The 17,221-nt window shown below is 37.7% G+C and overlaps 1 protein-coding gene across 7 annotated transcripts in view; it reads right to left on the minus strand.

The window, feature by feature from the left end:
• Positions 1 to 17,221, minus strand: part of mcf2l2 (MCF.2 cell line derived transforming sequence-like 2) — a 75,843-nt gene that overhangs the window by 29,598 nt on the left and 29,024 nt on the right. For all 7 annotated transcript variants that reach the window (XM_036586736.1, XM_036586732.1, XM_036586733.1 and 4 more), the window contains exons 3-15: positions 14,425 to 14,539; positions 14,198 to 14,288; positions 12,854 to 12,973; positions 11,366 to 11,482; positions 7,835 to 7,984; positions 7,603 to 7,727; positions 5,904 to 6,018; positions 5,661 to 5,780; positions 5,235 to 5,426; positions 4,613 to 4,804; positions 810 to 987; positions 362 to 462; positions 156 to 244 (exon numbers count right to left, since the gene is read on the minus strand). In XM_036586736.1, the coding sequence (XP_036442629.1) occupies positions 156 to 244; positions 362 to 462; positions 810 to 987; positions 4,613 to 4,804; positions 5,235 to 5,426; positions 5,661 to 5,780; positions 5,904 to 6,018; positions 7,603 to 7,727; positions 7,835 to 7,984; positions 11,366 to 11,482; positions 12,854 to 12,973; positions 14,198 to 14,288; positions 14,425 to 14,539 (1,705 nt within the window). The remainder of the gene's footprint in view (positions 1 to 155; positions 245 to 361; positions 463 to 809; positions 988 to 4,612; positions 4,805 to 5,234; positions 5,427 to 5,660; positions 5,781 to 5,903; positions 6,019 to 7,602; positions 7,728 to 7,834; positions 7,985 to 11,365; positions 11,483 to 12,853; positions 12,974 to 14,197; positions 14,289 to 14,424; positions 14,540 to 17,221) is intronic.

Genomic DNA, 17,221 nt, shown 5'->3' on the forward strand with positions numbered 1-17,221 from the left:
CAAATGGTTGGGTGTGGTTTTATTATACTTGCACTGAGAATATTTGAAACATTAAATTACCTCTGTGAGGTAGATGGGAGTTGTGCTTAGACTGGCAAGAGTGTTTGTTGGTGACATGTTCATAAATGCTGGGACAGCATCGGATTGACACTTACCTCCTCCTGCTAGACAGGCTCTCCTCTGTCTCGCTGGTCACGAGAATGTGGCTGGAACCCCCTTGGCTTTCTTCATGCATAACTTCAATCTTAGACAGGACACACAGAAGCAGTGTCACGGGAGGAAGAGAGTTAGCCCATAGTACACAATGATTTGAATAGTTTCAAATGAGGACAGTGTTCAGCTGACAAGGTCTTTGGTTTACCTTGATGCCTCCTTTAGCTTTACGGATGTTTTTCTTTCTTGCTAATTCAGCATCAGTGGGCTGCTTGATGGAACTGTTCTCTGAGCTTCTGCGATTTGGTGCTGGAGAAAAATACAGTGCATATTAGACAGTAACGAGTATAAGATAGGGCTCTGTTGAAAATAAAAACTAAATCAATGCAGCAGGGTAACAAAGAAACAAAAAAGTCTCTACAAAGCAATTATGACAGTCAGACAGGTGGAGGGCAGGTCTCTGAATGTATTTAATATAAAAATGTTTACGTGGTATTATAAATTCTACCATGTCTATTCTGACAAACGTAGTTGCCAGCAGCAGGTGCAGTGGTATGTATATGTGTCGAGTTTCAGTTTGTGGTCGGACAATTTCTCTGTGACTGTTGCAGTACAAAGAAGTTGGGTTTCCATGGAATGTTTCCGCGGTTACTTACTTGAACCTGGGGGCCGTGGGGTTTTTGGTGAAGGGCGCTTGGGTGAAGATTCCGGGCGAGGGGCCACAGGTTGCACTGGTCTGGTCTGTTTAGCAGACAGCCTTTTCAGACTGATGTGTCTCTTCTCAAACATCTCGTGCACTTCTTCCAGCCTTTTCAAAGCATTCTCCACATTGGTCTACACAGGCAGATTACAATTAATTTAGACTACAATGATGGCCAAAAAAGGGTAAAAAAAAAAACTAAGAATGATAAGCTAAGAGTGATTCAAGCAGTATCAATGCAATGGAACTGTTCAAAAAGTTTCTGCTTGCATTATGTTTATGCTTATGACTTCTATGCTTATGAAATACAGTAGGTTCTACCAACACAAGAAGATGGTACTAAAATGTGCAAATGAACATGCTCAAAACGTATGTCAGTAAGCAACTAATAACTTTGGCAACTAATAATAATAAAAGTGACTGTTAACATTTCATTGCAATGGATATAAGATTATACATGTACATTATGCAACATAATTAATTAACATGTAACCGTTTAAATGAACTGGAAAAAACAGCAATACTTTAAGCAGACAGAGAAAGTGATGTTATATTAACAAAGCAGGGGTGCCAATACCTGTGACACGCTTTTGAGAAAATGTTTAATTTTAAATGGAGAATTTTTTTTAGATTTTACTCATGCTTTCGGTGAGTTGATCAGTCAAGACATGTTTGGTGTCCTTAGTCAATCTTTAGTTGGGTTATCATACCACTGTGATGGCAAACAAGGTAAAAATGTTAGTATGTATTTCAAGTATAAAACATGGTCTGTTATTTTGAACAACATCAGTAAAGCTAAATGTAGTCCATTGCCACTTTAGTTTCAAAGTCGCACTGTGCACAGAAAATTACAAATACTGCACTTATGTCATTATTTTATATCAATTTTGTTTTCAATCACTTAGTGTTTCATGAGCAACACCACTAACACAATCTTTTTGAAACATATGAAGTGGTCAGTGTTTTAGTCAAAATGATCAGAAACATAAAACACAGAAACACCGTGGACCCAGAATTAATTCATCTTACTTTTGAGATATCCATACAAGGAGTAATACAAAAAGACCTTTCTGTTTTTGTGGGACACTATTTGCCACCACAACGGTAGGAAGACTCAAACTCAAACTGGAGCTATGATGCTAACGTCACTAAGAACACATATCTCAATGTGCACAACACACCCTTCATTTGCATGCACACTTGGTGATGTGGTTACTCTGAACTATAAAAATCAACACAACTTCACTACGTAGCTGATCACTGCAGTTTCAAACAAGTGTTAAGCCAAACTGCTGCCCAAGTATGGTATTGGTGCAGCATTGCCTGTGGCTGCTGCAAGTTACAGTCAGAAACTATGTTCTCAGAAGAAGTGATACTGCACATACTGGGAAGCTGAATGCTGTCTGACTTATAAGAGCGAGCAGCAAAATCATACAAGATATCATAAGATATTGCAGTCAATTTATGAACTTTTTGATTTTGTTTAAGCATTGAATTTATACATTAGTACATATCAATGCTGAATGCAGAAGCTTTCTAAGTTACTTCACCTTGTACCTTTTAGCTGGAAAACGTGCATTTTGAAAAGTAAAATGTTAGGTTTGTTAATCAGTGGTGCCAATATCGATGTATATCTCGCCACAAAGCTAAGATTTGCTTCTTATTTACCAGCTTTTTCTTTGAATTTTCCGTTCCACCTTAAATGGTGCAGCAGAGACATTCTGGTGCCTTTCATGCATTTCTGAAAAGTTAGTTAAGCTAATTCCAAACAAGATAAATCTACTGAATGCTGTTGAATGTTTTATCCGGTTATAGCTATACCATTAAATCTACAAAATTAGCCCGAGCTTGATGTTTATCTGCACTCTCTCTGTGATGTTTCCAATATGCTGTTTAACTAGAGCTGTATCTGAAAAAGACAAAAATCACGGTAATATACATACTATTGCTTTTTTATGAAACAGATAGTTCCAGTCCTGAAACCTGACTTTCTTAGTCACCCTCAAAGCTATTGTAAAATACTCGATACATACACACCAATGACTCACCACTGAATTCTGTATTAATGCACCAAGTCACTACAAAAAGGTATCACTGAAGGACAGAGAGTGTGACATCTTTCTCTGACTTTCTAAGGGTCACAACCCAGAAGTTAGATGGAGACACAGTCTTCAATGAGAAAGAAGCCCCATTTTCAAGAGACAACTTTGCATTAGCAAAACTGATGTGAGAATTTCATAGGATTTCCCATGTCTACACCCCATAAAAAAAAAAAAAACAGAACTTCACATTTTCTTTGAAGTTGCGAACTAAAGGTCTTCCTGATTTACAGTCACCAACTTTGGAGTCAGAAATTTTCCCCTAACCTATCAGCTGATCCCATTTTGAACTCAGTCCGGCTGCCATATTGTTTCATTTCTGATTAATTTACTTTGTATGCTGTTGTCTTTCTCCATACACATATATCTTGCATTAATCTTTTTTTGCTTTCTTATAAATCCCTTAAATAAGGGGTTCTCAGTAGATTTGCAAAATTTGCAGTTACGTTAAAAAACATAACATCACAGGTTAAAAAACATATGGCTGTGGTGACATTAAAAAGGGGGAAAAAGAAAAGGAAAAAAAGAACAAAAAGCTGCAGTCCATCATATTTTCACTGAAAATACTCCACTGGCTTTCCTCAAAAGAGGAATCATTTGGTATCTTTTATCTGCTTTGTCATTTGACAAACTACTTCTTTGTGGTTTATCAGTTTGAGTACCAACAGTCAGTTGGCTGATGCTCGGCAAAAAAGTACACATTCACACACAGCAGAGAGGAGCGAACAAAAGAAAAAGGTGTGATAAGTTCACACCAATCAAGGAAGGTGTGAAAGCACCGTGAGAAACCTCTGCAACTCTGGCTCGCTCTGTCTGCATTGTGTGCGCGTGGCTGCGTCGTCTCAAACTGATGCTGTGAAATTAGCCTGTTACTGCGGCATTTTTATTTGTACGTCTGTATTACTATTTATATCGGTTATAATTTGCTTCTTATATTTTAAATTATTAGGTTAATCTTTTTTTCTTCTTTAAATTATTAGGTTAATCTTATGCTTCTATGACTTATGAATTACCTACCCACCATGAACTGCTACCTCCCCAGACTTCAGGCCTGTGAAGTACCCTCTAGTAGGCTGTGGTCCACAGGTTGAGAAACCCTACTTTAAATGGCCAGAGCCCACTGGTGGGCCCAAAGTTTTATTACACACTTCTATAATCTAAGAATAGCTCAACCAGTTTGCACTGAAGTCGCTGTGTTTACCAAATAACAAGGCCTAGTATGTAATAAGACTGGGATTTTTGAGAGGTTAAACTTTGTAAATGTTTTACTCAAGTGTGTATATCTTGTAGCAGAAAAGTTCTAACCGCTAAGAAATAACTCCACCAAATTTGAGTCAACTGTTCTTCAGTTAACAAGAAATTTATTACTATTTCTATCATTACAAACAGTCTCCATAGGGTTAACTATCAAGTATATGTCATTTGGGGTTGGTGTTTTGTGTTTCCACTCAAATTTACCATTAAATCCTGTACTGCTGTAATAAATTTTAACAGCTGCTGACTGATAATTTAGCAGTTTCTGTAACACCAAGAGTGGTAATAGAACTTGAGATATCTTTAGAGATTAGTAGTGTTTTTCAAGTCAGGGACATGTGTTTATTATAATACAAAACAAGTGGTTTCAACACACCCATTTATAGATCTAAGAAAGGCCACACACCTTTATGAGATCAGAGAGGATGATCTCATGTTGGTTGTAGAGGTCTCTGAGTTGACTTAGCTGCTGCTCCTTAGCAGTCTCCATGTACCTCTCAATGTCCTGCAGTGCTGCCTCTGCACCCTCCTGAGACTGGCACTTATCCACCGCTTGAGATGCCAGGAGATACACTCCACTCTCACACCAGTGATTAATCTGCATATATATACACAAACATACACACTATCAAGCTCACTTCTTCAACTACTTACCAGTGGGCATAAAGCCGTTGGTAACACCTCTGCCTTCTACACTTTGTTTCAGCATAACTACAACACAGTTCATGAAAGGACATGTTCTCATAAACTGATTTAAGTAACAATGACACTGTATTCCACCAAGCAGGTGTGACAGTGCAGCATTTCTCTTTCTTACTGACAGAAGAGCAATGAGCCATAAAATGTATTTCATAAATCATGCCGGATTGGCTAGTTATATGAAGATTGGCCATCTCTTAAACTACTTTGTGTACATTACTCTTCGTTCATCAAATTATGTTGGGGACACTGTCGATCTCTTTTAGCAGAACACATTAAATTGGTGAAGTGATATGCATATCTGACATATTTTATGTGGTTCTGCCAACCTTGTCTATGCCTGTATGGATCTCAAGTGATTTGGACAAGATGTCATATTTCTTCTTGGCTTCGTTGCTGAAGTCATCACAAATGCGGCGCAGCTCCACGCATTTCGGCCGGATAGAGTCCACAGCGTAGTGGTTGCTCTGGATGAGCTGGTCACCGTGCAGGGCATGTAGCTGTGCCTTCTCCAAAGACTCCTGTAAAACGTGGCATGCTGAACCAGACACGAAACCCTTACAACATAAGACTGCGCAGCTTTAACCCTGAGTATTATAACTGAAATTCTGGAGTGAGGACATTTACATAAGACAGCTGTGATTAAGTTGACTGTACTCAGATACCATTACTCTGTGATGAGTTTTTAGTTCCCCCACTAGTTAATGCAGTTAGACCACAAATGTAAGATATAAGGGTGTGATGATGAGTCAAACCTGAGCACTATCTTCTAGACTCTTCAGTTCTTTCAGCAGCTGTGTTACACGAGCAACACAGTCCCCAATGTCTGAGAGCTCCAGCAAAGCCTCCATCAGGCTGTCCAGAGACACTTTTACCTTCACACATAAACACACAGCATATACTGAAAAGATTCCATAGCAACACTGGATGAAGACAGAAAGTATGCTTATTAGGAAAGAATGACAGATGTATGAGATTTGGCACACAGGTCACTATACCTCTCTAAAGTCTTGCTCAAAATGCCTGAGCTGTAAACACTGTTCTAACTTGAGGTGATGTTTGGACCAGAACTGTTCAAATGCATTTTCTGTCTCATCCAATTGTGCCAATAACCTGTGAAAAAAAAAAGAAAAAAAAAATTACTGACAGCATAATACTCATACATTGTCAGAAACCACATAAGCAACTGCTTGGTCTTTGTAGGTAACAACTGAACATGGTTTGAGGGAAGTGTGTGATGACACAGGCATGCAGTTTGCACAACGCAGTTTACACAATGCTTCTGTTACTTCATAGCTGTCAAATCTCATGGATTACTCATGAGACTCATCTGTATTTTACTACTAAAATGTTAAAAAAATTCAAATAGAAAAATGAAAGTTTAATGAGTTACATGTTGTGAAAAAAAAATATTTGTTCTCTAGTTGGGTGAATCAAACATCCCTACAGGCCAAAATTGGCCCGCAGGCCTAGATCTACATTTTGTGTGCTGACATTTAAACAGGCTACCAAACCGTATGCAAAGCAAAACCAAGACAACCCACAACATAAAACCCTCCCAAATTAACAGTTTCATTTCATTACTTAGAGAAGTAAAAACTATTGGAACAATATGAATTTTGCAAAGTATGTAGGTGTGTTTAAGTGGTGCATCATTAAAGTAAAGATCAGAGTGGAAATCAGGTTTACACAACACAGAGCAGCCCTCAGGACAATCAAAACACATACTTGCACAAACACAGATTTCTGATCCAGTTGAACAATGATAAATGTCTGATATCTGTCTGTGCTCAATGTTTTTTTTTTGTTTTGCTTTTTACCAGATTTACAGATATTCCATTACTCATCTCCCTGTTTTATTAGCTAGGTTGACATGCATTTTTCTTTTTAGATACATTAGCCTCGCAGCTCTAGTGCAAAACTGGAAAGAAGCAAACCAAATATTTTTCTTTATTATAGCTAATTTAAATTAACCACTTGTAGTGTGCATTTATATAAATTATTAGTATTTATTATACTTTATTTAAATGATTTTTTTATTATTCATTTGTAGAAATTATATCCTTCATTTATTCTGACTACAGTTCACATTTGATGTGAGACCAACACCAAAAAAGATTAAAAATCTATATGTCCATGTACTCGGCAAAGAAAGTGATTTGTGATTTGTATGAGATAGCACAGTCGTTGTGCATTAAGTCTGCATTATTGAAATGTACCAAAATTCAAAGGGCTAACAAGCATTCAAATCAGTTTGCTATTTAACAATTCTACCCAAAAAACTCAACCTAATATCAAAGGCAAAGTGACTTATTTGGTCAAATTACACCTTTAAATGTCATTCACAGTAAGTTACTTGAGATTGCTGCTAGCCAGTAACCAACAGAGTGTCACTGAGCAACAACGGTTCTCACGCAAAGCAAAAGCCACAGCTCACACTATCACAGTATGTGATCGAATAAGGTGCAAATGAAAGGCTTGTAAGCTCAGCGACAAAAATGTCACTGCTCATAAGATGCTTTATGAAATAAGAAATAATATAAAACTGTACTAAGTTTTGCAGTAATTTTGAATAGCTTTGCACTTCACTTTCCAATCAAAACTTGAAAGCTTTATGCATTCATTGACAAGACTGTAAAGTATGACAGAACATGTTGCAACATTCAAAGGAAACCAGAGACTAAAGGCACAACAAACCTTTCGACAGTGGTTTGATTTTCCATTTCATCCGGATTTAGTTTGTGGTTTTCTGTTTTGTTGGCCTGGTCTTTGATACATGATAACAGAGTGTTTCCTTGTTTCACTGCTAACTTTAGTTCATCCTGAAACACAGAAATGTGTGGGTCATAAACATTATGCATATTTAATGTAAAAAAGAGCACAATATATGTGCACAGTCATTTTATTGTAATTAAACGTGCTCCCCTACCTTGAGCTTGTCATGTTTTTCTGTGTGATCTGTCAGCAGCTCCTTGGTGCACTGCACATCATTGGGGAGTTCGGTTTCTGCTAAGTCTGTCCCAAACTTCTGTAACATTTGGGCTGTAGTTTTCACCGTCACAGCAAAGTTTTCAATGGCCTAGTTAACAAGACAAGTCTTTCATATTCCTTGTGTCACTAGGCACAACAAAACAAATCTTATCTATAGGCATACAGTGGAGGGGAAACAAGTACTCAGGCACTTTTGCTTCTGTTATTTAACATACTGTCAGTGCATACATCCACAAAGTGAAGGAACTTCTTAAAGTTCTCAGGGACAAAATTATTGAAAAACACAAATAGAAAAAGCTACAGAGCCATAGTAAAGACCTTAAACATCTCTGTCAGTTCAATTGGTTCAATAAAATGCGCTATAAATTAACTATACAGCTATTAAAAAATTATCCACACACTGTTAGAAATAAAGGTTCTGTGCAGGTACAGTTTTTATTTATCAAGGTACAAACAATGTAAATGTACCCTCAAAGGTAAACCGTGGTTTTAAGGTCCAATTGTGTATTTTAAATAAGTTTTTACCAGGTGAACAGTACGTATTTGTACTCTTTCATAACATAATGTTTTAAAACAGAAAAATAAAGTAAAAGCCTGGAGACGAGACGGGGTGTGTGGAGTCAGTACAACTTAGAAAATATAGTTCCAATGAATTATAGTACAATTATGTTCCCTGACTAAAGGTACTGAGATGTACCCTTGAGGGTACCACCCCAGTGACATGAGGAGTACTGTCCCAGTGACAGTTTCGTACCTTTTTTTCTGAGAGTGCAGGATAGTAGAGACTAGCCATTGAATAAAGGGGTTGTGGAAAATAAACCACTTGTTGGTCTACAGCAGCAATAATAATATTGTGTGAATTATTATCAGAGCTTTGACAATATTAGCCTTTAATAGCACAACAAGTAAATGAATAAAACTGCAGACAATGTACAGATTAAAGTCACTGTGCATTTAAAGTGAGTGAAGAATAATGTTTCACATCAAAGTGACCAGGTGCAGTAGGTAAGGTGCTTAAGTAGCAGTTCAGAGAATGTTTACAGGTCCATCAGGTAGATCTGTGTGGAGAACCGGTCCCAGATGCTCCTCCAGATGGGAGTGGTGTTAACAGTCCGTGTGATGGATAATGCCATATGCCTTCCTTTTACACCATTTAGTGTAGATGTCCTAAACGGCAGGGAAACCTGACCCAATAATTGTCTTCATTACCGTCCTGTCTGAGGCGGTGCAAGTTCTATACCAAACAGGGATGCTGCAGGTGAGGATGATCCCTACAATGCTTTTGTAGAAGCAGTCGAGGATGGGTGTGCTCCCTCCAGTCTCCTTAGGAAGTAGAGGCACTATTGAGCCTTCTTCAGTATTTAGGAGGTGTTCAGGGACCAAGAAAGATTGTCAGTGATGAGCACTCCCAAAAACTTGAAGCTGTGCACTGTCTCCACCACTATACTGCTGATGAGTGGAAGAATGTGAGGTATCTGTGTCCTTCTGAAGTCCACAATCACAAGACAACAGCCCCAAACATACAGCCAAAATAACTAAAGGTTACTTTCTAAAAAAGAAGGTGAAGGTGCTTACTTGGCCTGGCTAATACTTTTTCCCCTATCGATTTTTAAGCATCTTATACTTAAGAACACATTCTTTTTTGACTGTATTTAGAAGTACAAAGTCAAAAGACATTATGTGTGTGAAACTGAAGTGGATATATGCACTGGAATTACATTAAATCACACAAACTAAAGTGTCAGAATTCCTGGTTCTCCTCACTGTAGATACAGTCTAGACCTAAAATGGCCCCAAAAAGTACTTGGACACTTTAACCCTTCAACCTTTGGTAATCTAATAAAGGTGTTATTTAGATTCACTTATAAAACGTTCAACAAAATCATATTTGTTTCAGAGATAAACTCTTTTAGCACAACATCAAACTGATAGTAGGCTCTTTGTGGAGAAAGCTTGAAATTTTCCAAGCAAACTGCACTAAGAATACTGTAAAGCACAAATGTGGAAATGTCTAAGTCTGAGATCCTGAACTAAGAAGGCATTCTGGATGCAAACCTGCAGAAGTCTGCAAAGAAACTGCTTAAACAATAACGATGTGAAATACACCAGCTACCTTTTGAAAGAATATTGGAATGATGTGTTTAAAAATAATGTCATTTGGTTTGACTTTTTTCATTCAACACAATGAGCTTGTACATTTTTAGGTTTAGCACAATTGTCCATATACTTTTTGGGGTTCACAGTATATAAGCTGTTTTAAGATGTCTATGCTGTAGATACAGCATGTACAGGACCCTAATGAAGGTTACATCTATGCTAAGAATACTCACACAACATAACATGTGCAAAAATACCAATAACACTTTATTTGTAGGCTGTGTATATAGGGACTTCACACATGCACCATTACACATCTTTAAAAAACAATACTTGCTAACTGAGGTTTGTTATTTAATGCTCAGGCATACATTATGAAGTCCCAATATAGGTAGCCTAAAAGTAATCAAAATATCTAAGGTCACTTGTCAACAGAAAAAAAAAAAAATCAATGTTCAGTAAATGAGAAGATACACCGATCAGGCATAACATTATGATCACTTCCTTGTTTCTATGCTCATTGTCCATTTTATCAGCTCCACTTACTATATAGGTGTACTTTGTCATTCTACAATTACAGACTGTAGTCCATCTGTTTCTCTGCATACTTTGTTAGCCCCCTTTTACCCTGTTCTTCAGTGGTCAGCACCCCCATGGACCCTCACAGAGCAGGTACTATTTAGGTGGTGGATCATTCTCAGCACTGCAGTAACACTGACGTGGTAGTGGTGTGTTAGTGTGTGTTGTGCTGGTACGAGTGGATCAGACACAGCAGTGCGGCTGGAGCTTTTAAACACTGTGTCCACTCTATTAGACACTTTTACCTTGTCAGTCCACGTTGTAGATGTAAAGTCAGAGACAATAGCTCATCTGCTGCTGCAAAGTTTGTGTTGGTCATCCTCTAGTCCTTCATCTGTGGTCACAGGATGCTGGTCACAGGATGCTGGTCACAGGATGCTGCCCACAGGACGCTGTTGGCTGGATATTTCTGGTTGGTGGACTATTCTCAGTCCAGCAGTGACACTGAGGTGTTTAAATACTCCAGCAGCACTGCTGTGTCTGATCCACTCAGACCAGCGCAACACACACTAACACACCACCACCACATCAGTGTAACTGCAGTGCTGAGAATGATCCACCACCCAAAATAGTACCTGCTCTGTGAGGGTCCATGGGGGTCCTGACCACTGAAGAACAACAAAGTAGGCAGAGAAACAGATGGACTACAGTCTGTGATTGTAGAACTACAAAGTGCACCTATATAGTAAGTGGAGCTGATAAAATGGACAATGAGCGTGGAAACAAGGGGGTGGTCATAATGTTATGCCTGATCGGTGTATCATTTAGCCATGATACAAGGGTTCAGACTCACTGTGCGGTGATGGATCCACTGACTGTGACAGTATTGTAGACTGCCCCCTAATTCACATGTCAGTTGACCTTTGTCCACGTAACGATGCAGATCAGAAAGGGAATTCAGCATGACAATCTAAAAGGTAATAAGAACAAGCAGAATACTGTGGAAAATGCTGCACCAAGCTCCAAGTCCACCCACGGAGTAATCAAACCATATATACACTATATACCCAAAAGTATCCAGACAGCTCTTCTAATGAGTAAATTCAGCTACTTTAAGGTGCACCCATATCTGATACAGGCATTCAATTGTGCTGGTGTCTACAAAAATTTTTACATATAATGTTCAACCAATAAGATTGTTTATAATTAAATAATAAAATTATTTAGCATCTGTTTGAACATACACCCCAACATCACATGGATTACAATGTGGATGACCTAACAGGGTAATGACTGCCAAAAGCTGGGTCACAGGGGCAGCTCCTGCATGTCTTTATTTTCTTATTCCTCTGAAACTAAAACAGAGCTAGCAAGATCTCAGTGTACATCTTTATTACAATGGCCGCTGTTTGAAAACACATTACAGAGAAGACTTCTCAGCTGCCAGGCGACTGCAGAAAAACATGTCCACCTGAGGATCTCTGCTGATAGCCCTGAGCATCTGTGCAAAATGTATCTGATGTATTCATGGTACTGCACTTTTACACATTTACATGCTTCTTTTTGGATTTTCTCAGTCTCGCTGTTTCACAGCAGCTACGCAAGAGGAAACCATGCACAGAGAAAAACAGAACGACAAAAACCTCAACCCAAAGATATGACTCAAAACACACTGCATGCAAAAAATAAACTGGGCTACATATGAACACCATGCATTCGTCACATTCAACAAGCAAGAGGGAATCTTGAATATATTATTATATACTAGCATCATAATATATTATTCATATATTATGATGCTAGTACTCTAAAGCTTCATAGGTTTTAAATAACTAGTAGGGAGTTGTAAAAATGCAAGAATGTTTAGATCGCAAATGATAAACAGAGCTGTAGATGATTCCATAATGATTAAAAAGCTGCATATCGCGGTGAATAAAATTTGAATCAAATTAACATCTAGAGTGCGTCATACTTAAAAGTGGTGATAAAAGTTTGAGGAAGATAACTTATTAAGGAATTACTATACATCAACTGCTATAAATAGATAATCACAGCATGCTATTTAGTATTTTACTTTACTCTAAACTGTGTTATTGTTATTACTGAACAAAATGACAGGAATTATTAATATGACAAGTGTTTCTAACCGTTTGAACCGTAGTTCGTTTTTAATCCTGAAAAATCAATAATTAGTTTGTAATTGCTGTTTTGACTGGATGGTCTCTCCCACTCTGTGTGTATGTGTGAGTGTGTGTGTATATATATGTATATATATACATACATACATACACATGCATTACACACTTGAGCTCAGGAAAACAAAGTCTTGAAGCATGCTTACCGGTACCTTCATTTTAAAATCATCCCGGTGTAACCGGATGCCAATGTCAGCAATGGTTCTTTGGAAGAAACGTGAGGGCCTCAGCACTAGAACTAGTTGCAAGTTGCCTGGGAATGCCCCCTGTTGATCACAAAAACAAATGTCACATCAATGAAAAGGGCTTCAGGTCAAATTATTTATCACTTTTCATCTTTCCTTGTGATCTCATGCAACCTTTATTTTGATACAATCATCACTGTGATAGCTGTCAGTCATGCTGTGACACCAGCATCTTAATATGTTTGACTGAGATGCACTGTATAGGAAAATAGTGATTCATTTTGTAACACCTTAACCTTGTGAACTCAATTATCCTCCTTGGCCTTTCTCTTCTATATTATTAATTTTGAGGATACCGATCCACCAGCTGTCCTCCAGCTCTGACAGAAAACACATGCTTTAGTCACTGTACTTTTAGGACTTTTTAGGTATTTTACTTTTACATTTACTATTGCTACAACAAATGTCAGTGGTCGAAAAAGTATAGACAAATTGAATATGGAGCCAAAAATATACGTGAATGAAAGTTAAAAAGCATTGACATTTAAACATACTGAAATATATAATAGCAAAAATCTATTCTAATGATTTTCTGTTCTTGAACTATTTATAGTTTAATGTCAGTCATGACTGGTAGCATTTTCTTCTTTTTACTCAACTGTGGTTTTGCACACAGAAGGGAAAATAATGGCAGGTGTTCAAAAGTGTAACACCAGCAGATTTAACAAGCAGGTTAAGCCTGCAATTTTTAAAAGAATTTTTAGGCCACGTTGTATTATTATGTTTATATTATGCATACTTTTGTGCTTTAGGCCATTTTATGTTAGTCTACATTAACTGATAAGTCATGGCACTGTGGTCTAGACTGTATACAAGAAATCCACATTTTAATATTTGCTTATTAATTATTATAATTTAAACTCCGCCTGGAAATACACACTGAAAATACTTTTATTAAATATTGTCAAATTAAGTGCGTTCTGCACCTTCAGGCTCTTATCATTCATGTAGTCTTCTTTCTTACTTTCATTTAAGTAGACTTTTGTCTGCTTCTGACAACTTTGCGTCACTGCCTTACAAAGACTGCTAAATGTCATACTACACTGATGTCAACTACTGGATCATTCTTGCTCACTGTGGGTGTTGTGCGGATGTCTGAATTTGCAGCTTATTTATTTACTATAGCAAAAACACATTACTTTTCACTGAATTAAACTTAGAATATTCATCATTCCAGCCCAACAGCTTTTCAGATCTGAAGATATCAGCAGGGAATAATTTGAACTGCTATCCAACTTTTTTTACCGCTATCCGAGCAAGCGAGGCCTTCACTGAGCTCCATTTGTCCCGTCGGCGGTCAATGATAATTATGAAACCAATACTGGCCGCATCCAGACTGAAAAGAGAGAGACTGTAGGTAGGAGAGCAATGCCTTGGGACACTTCAAACAACTGCATTAAAAATAAGAAAATTATTAATACTATACTACTATATTCACAATTTAAAAAGTTAAAGGGTGAAGGTAGGCTCACCTGGGTATGCTGGTCAGATACGTGACTACGTTAATGAAGTCCTCCTCAGGAAGCTCATTAAAGCCAGAGTATTCTGGGAAGGTGATGATTGGGGCACCATCCTGTCCTCTACCTCCTGTGTGGGCAGAAACAACACTGTATTTCAAAGCAGCACATAACATCATTAAACAATTCACAGCTTCTTGATACTGATGTTTGAGAGCAATAATTCATAAACCACAGTAAACGATGGAAATATCACAGTCAGAAAAAAATAAGTAAGAAAGTAGCCATAGGGAAAAACTCTACTTTTGCTAATGCCTTTTAATGTATACAGCAACGTAACATTTAGGAATCAAGTGGGTGAATCAGATGACCTTTCAGTGTGACCCTTGCTGAAACCAATAAATGCACAATACCTATGGATCATACCTCTGACTTACTTCTTAATCAGTCAAAACACTTTTTCTTTTCAATATGTAGATAAACCAAATGAATGAAAACATAAAAAGAGGAGTCCACAACCTTGACTGCCACAGACCTCCCTTTCTAAGCGATTATAAGCTGTACAGATCTCACTTTCTTCAGCAACATTGGTCTCATTTTTAAGGAAGTTTTTACAGGGAAATAGGGGTGCGGGAAAAACTCGATTCTTAGATGCATCGTGATGAGGACATGAACGATTCTGAATCGATTCACAAATGTCAAAAATCGATTTTCTAAATATTTAATTTATAACGTAATGTTGACGGAACGCAAAAGGCGGAACTGGAAGTGCGGAAGTGCAGCGCCCGGACAGTCTGTGGTGGCACATAACAAAAACACAAGTGGATGAGTGAGAAATCCAACAGGTGTTGTGCCGAATTCCGACTCCCCGGCAGAATCCGACTCCCCCTCGCGTGCACGCGCTTCCCGTAAACATGTGGACGTTACGGACTGCACTCAGGATTTCTCAGGTTATTTCTGTGTAAATAACGCTTTATCTTTAATTTTCCTCCACAGCGAACAACACAACAGGATCTAAAGCCAAACAAAGACTCTCACTGTGATGATTTAATATTATGATTTAATAAGATGAGTTTAATATTACGAAATAAAAACGTTAAACGATTGTTGTTGTTGCAGTACTTGAGAACTGGTGGGACTGAATGGCTTTCAGTCATGACGATAAGTATTAGGACACATTAAACACAGCTTTAAACCTCTGTCTGGAGCACTAAAGCTCACATCTGAGGACCTGACGCTGCAGCATTGGCTGACTTGTTTTACTTGTCATTATTCAGCAACCAGACTTTCATTGCTTGCATAGCTGGACAAATTAACGCATTAGTATCCATTACTGCATAAAAGAGTTGCCTATAATTAAAAATTGCAGTAAGAACAATTGTTGTAATGGTAGTAATTTAAGATTAATTTTGGCTGAAAAGTCTTCAGCTTTTACATAGTCAGAAGGTTTATTGTGAACCTGTCAAAATGATGCCCCTCATATCTCTGGGGATGCATTATGACTGGAATGATTAACTTGTTCTGCTGACTTCTGGTTCATAGATTACAGCATATAAAGCATATTTCTCTAAATTCAACAGGGGGGATTTTACTGGGGGAGTAGAATTTTGGCAGGATTATTTTGACAACTGCCGAAATTACACTCCCCCTCTGATCTCAGCACTGCAAGGTCTGAATGACATCTCCTTTATTTTGCTAGCATGTCCTGGGCTGTAGATTGTGTCCTGAAATGCATTTTACTTTAGATTTAACAGGAGGGATTTTACTGGGGGGAGTAGAATTTTTTGCCAGGATTATTCTGACACCTGCCAAAATTACACTCATTCTTACTCTTACAGATAAGAAAGAAAGGAGTATGAAAATTAAGTACGTAAAGCTGAACAAATTACGACCTGTCGCTCACGTCGATTCCACCACACAAAACAAGAGTCGTCATAAGAATAGAAAAATGATGCGTTCAGAATTTTTCTTCATGAGCAAACCTTTTATGTTATTAATGATTTGACATAAGTCAATAAATATGTAAATGAAATACAAGAAAGAAATAAGAAACTAAAAGATTTATTAAAAACAAGCCTGACATTACAATGTTATTAATCAAAGGAACCTCATCAATTTCTACAAATCAGAAATCCAAATGTACATTGTATTAATGCTTTAATATTCTGCAGAAAAAATACTGTAACAAAGTTTACTGTATATCAAATAAGGTGTCAAAATAATCCTGCCAAAATTCTACCTCCCCAGTAAAATCCCCCTTGTTGAATCTAGAGTAAAATGCATTTCAGGACGCAAAATAAAGGAGATGTCATTCAGACCTTGCAGTGCTGAGATCAGAGGGGGAGTGTAATTTCGGCAGTTGTCAAAATAATCCTGCCAAAATTCTACTCCCCCAGTAAAATCCCCTCTGTTGAATTTAGAGAAATATGCTTTATATGCTGTAATCTATGAACCAGAAGTCAGCAGAACAGGTTAATTATTCCAGTCATAATGCATCCCCAGAGATATGAGGGGCATCATTTTGACAGGTTCACAATAAACCTTCTGACTATGTAGAAGCTGAAGACTTTTCAGCCAAAATTAATCTTAAATTACTACCTTTACAACAATTGTTCTTACTGCAATTTTTAATTATAGGCAACTCTTTTATGCAGTAATGGATACTAATTCGTTAATTTGTCCAGCTATGCAAGCAATGAAAGTCTGGTTGCTGAATAATGACAAGTAAAACAAGTCAGCCAATGCTGCAGCGTCAGGTCCTCAGATGTGAGCTTTAGTGCTCCAGACAGAGGTTTAAAGCTGTGTTTAATGT

Source organism: Colossoma macropomum, unplaced genomic scaffold, assembly GCF_904425465.1.
Source record: "Colossoma macropomum unplaced genomic scaffold, Colossoma_macropomum, whole genome shotgun sequence".
NCBI classification, from domain to species: domain Eukaryota; kingdom Metazoa; phylum Chordata; class Actinopteri; order Characiformes; family Serrasalmidae; genus Colossoma; species Colossoma macropomum.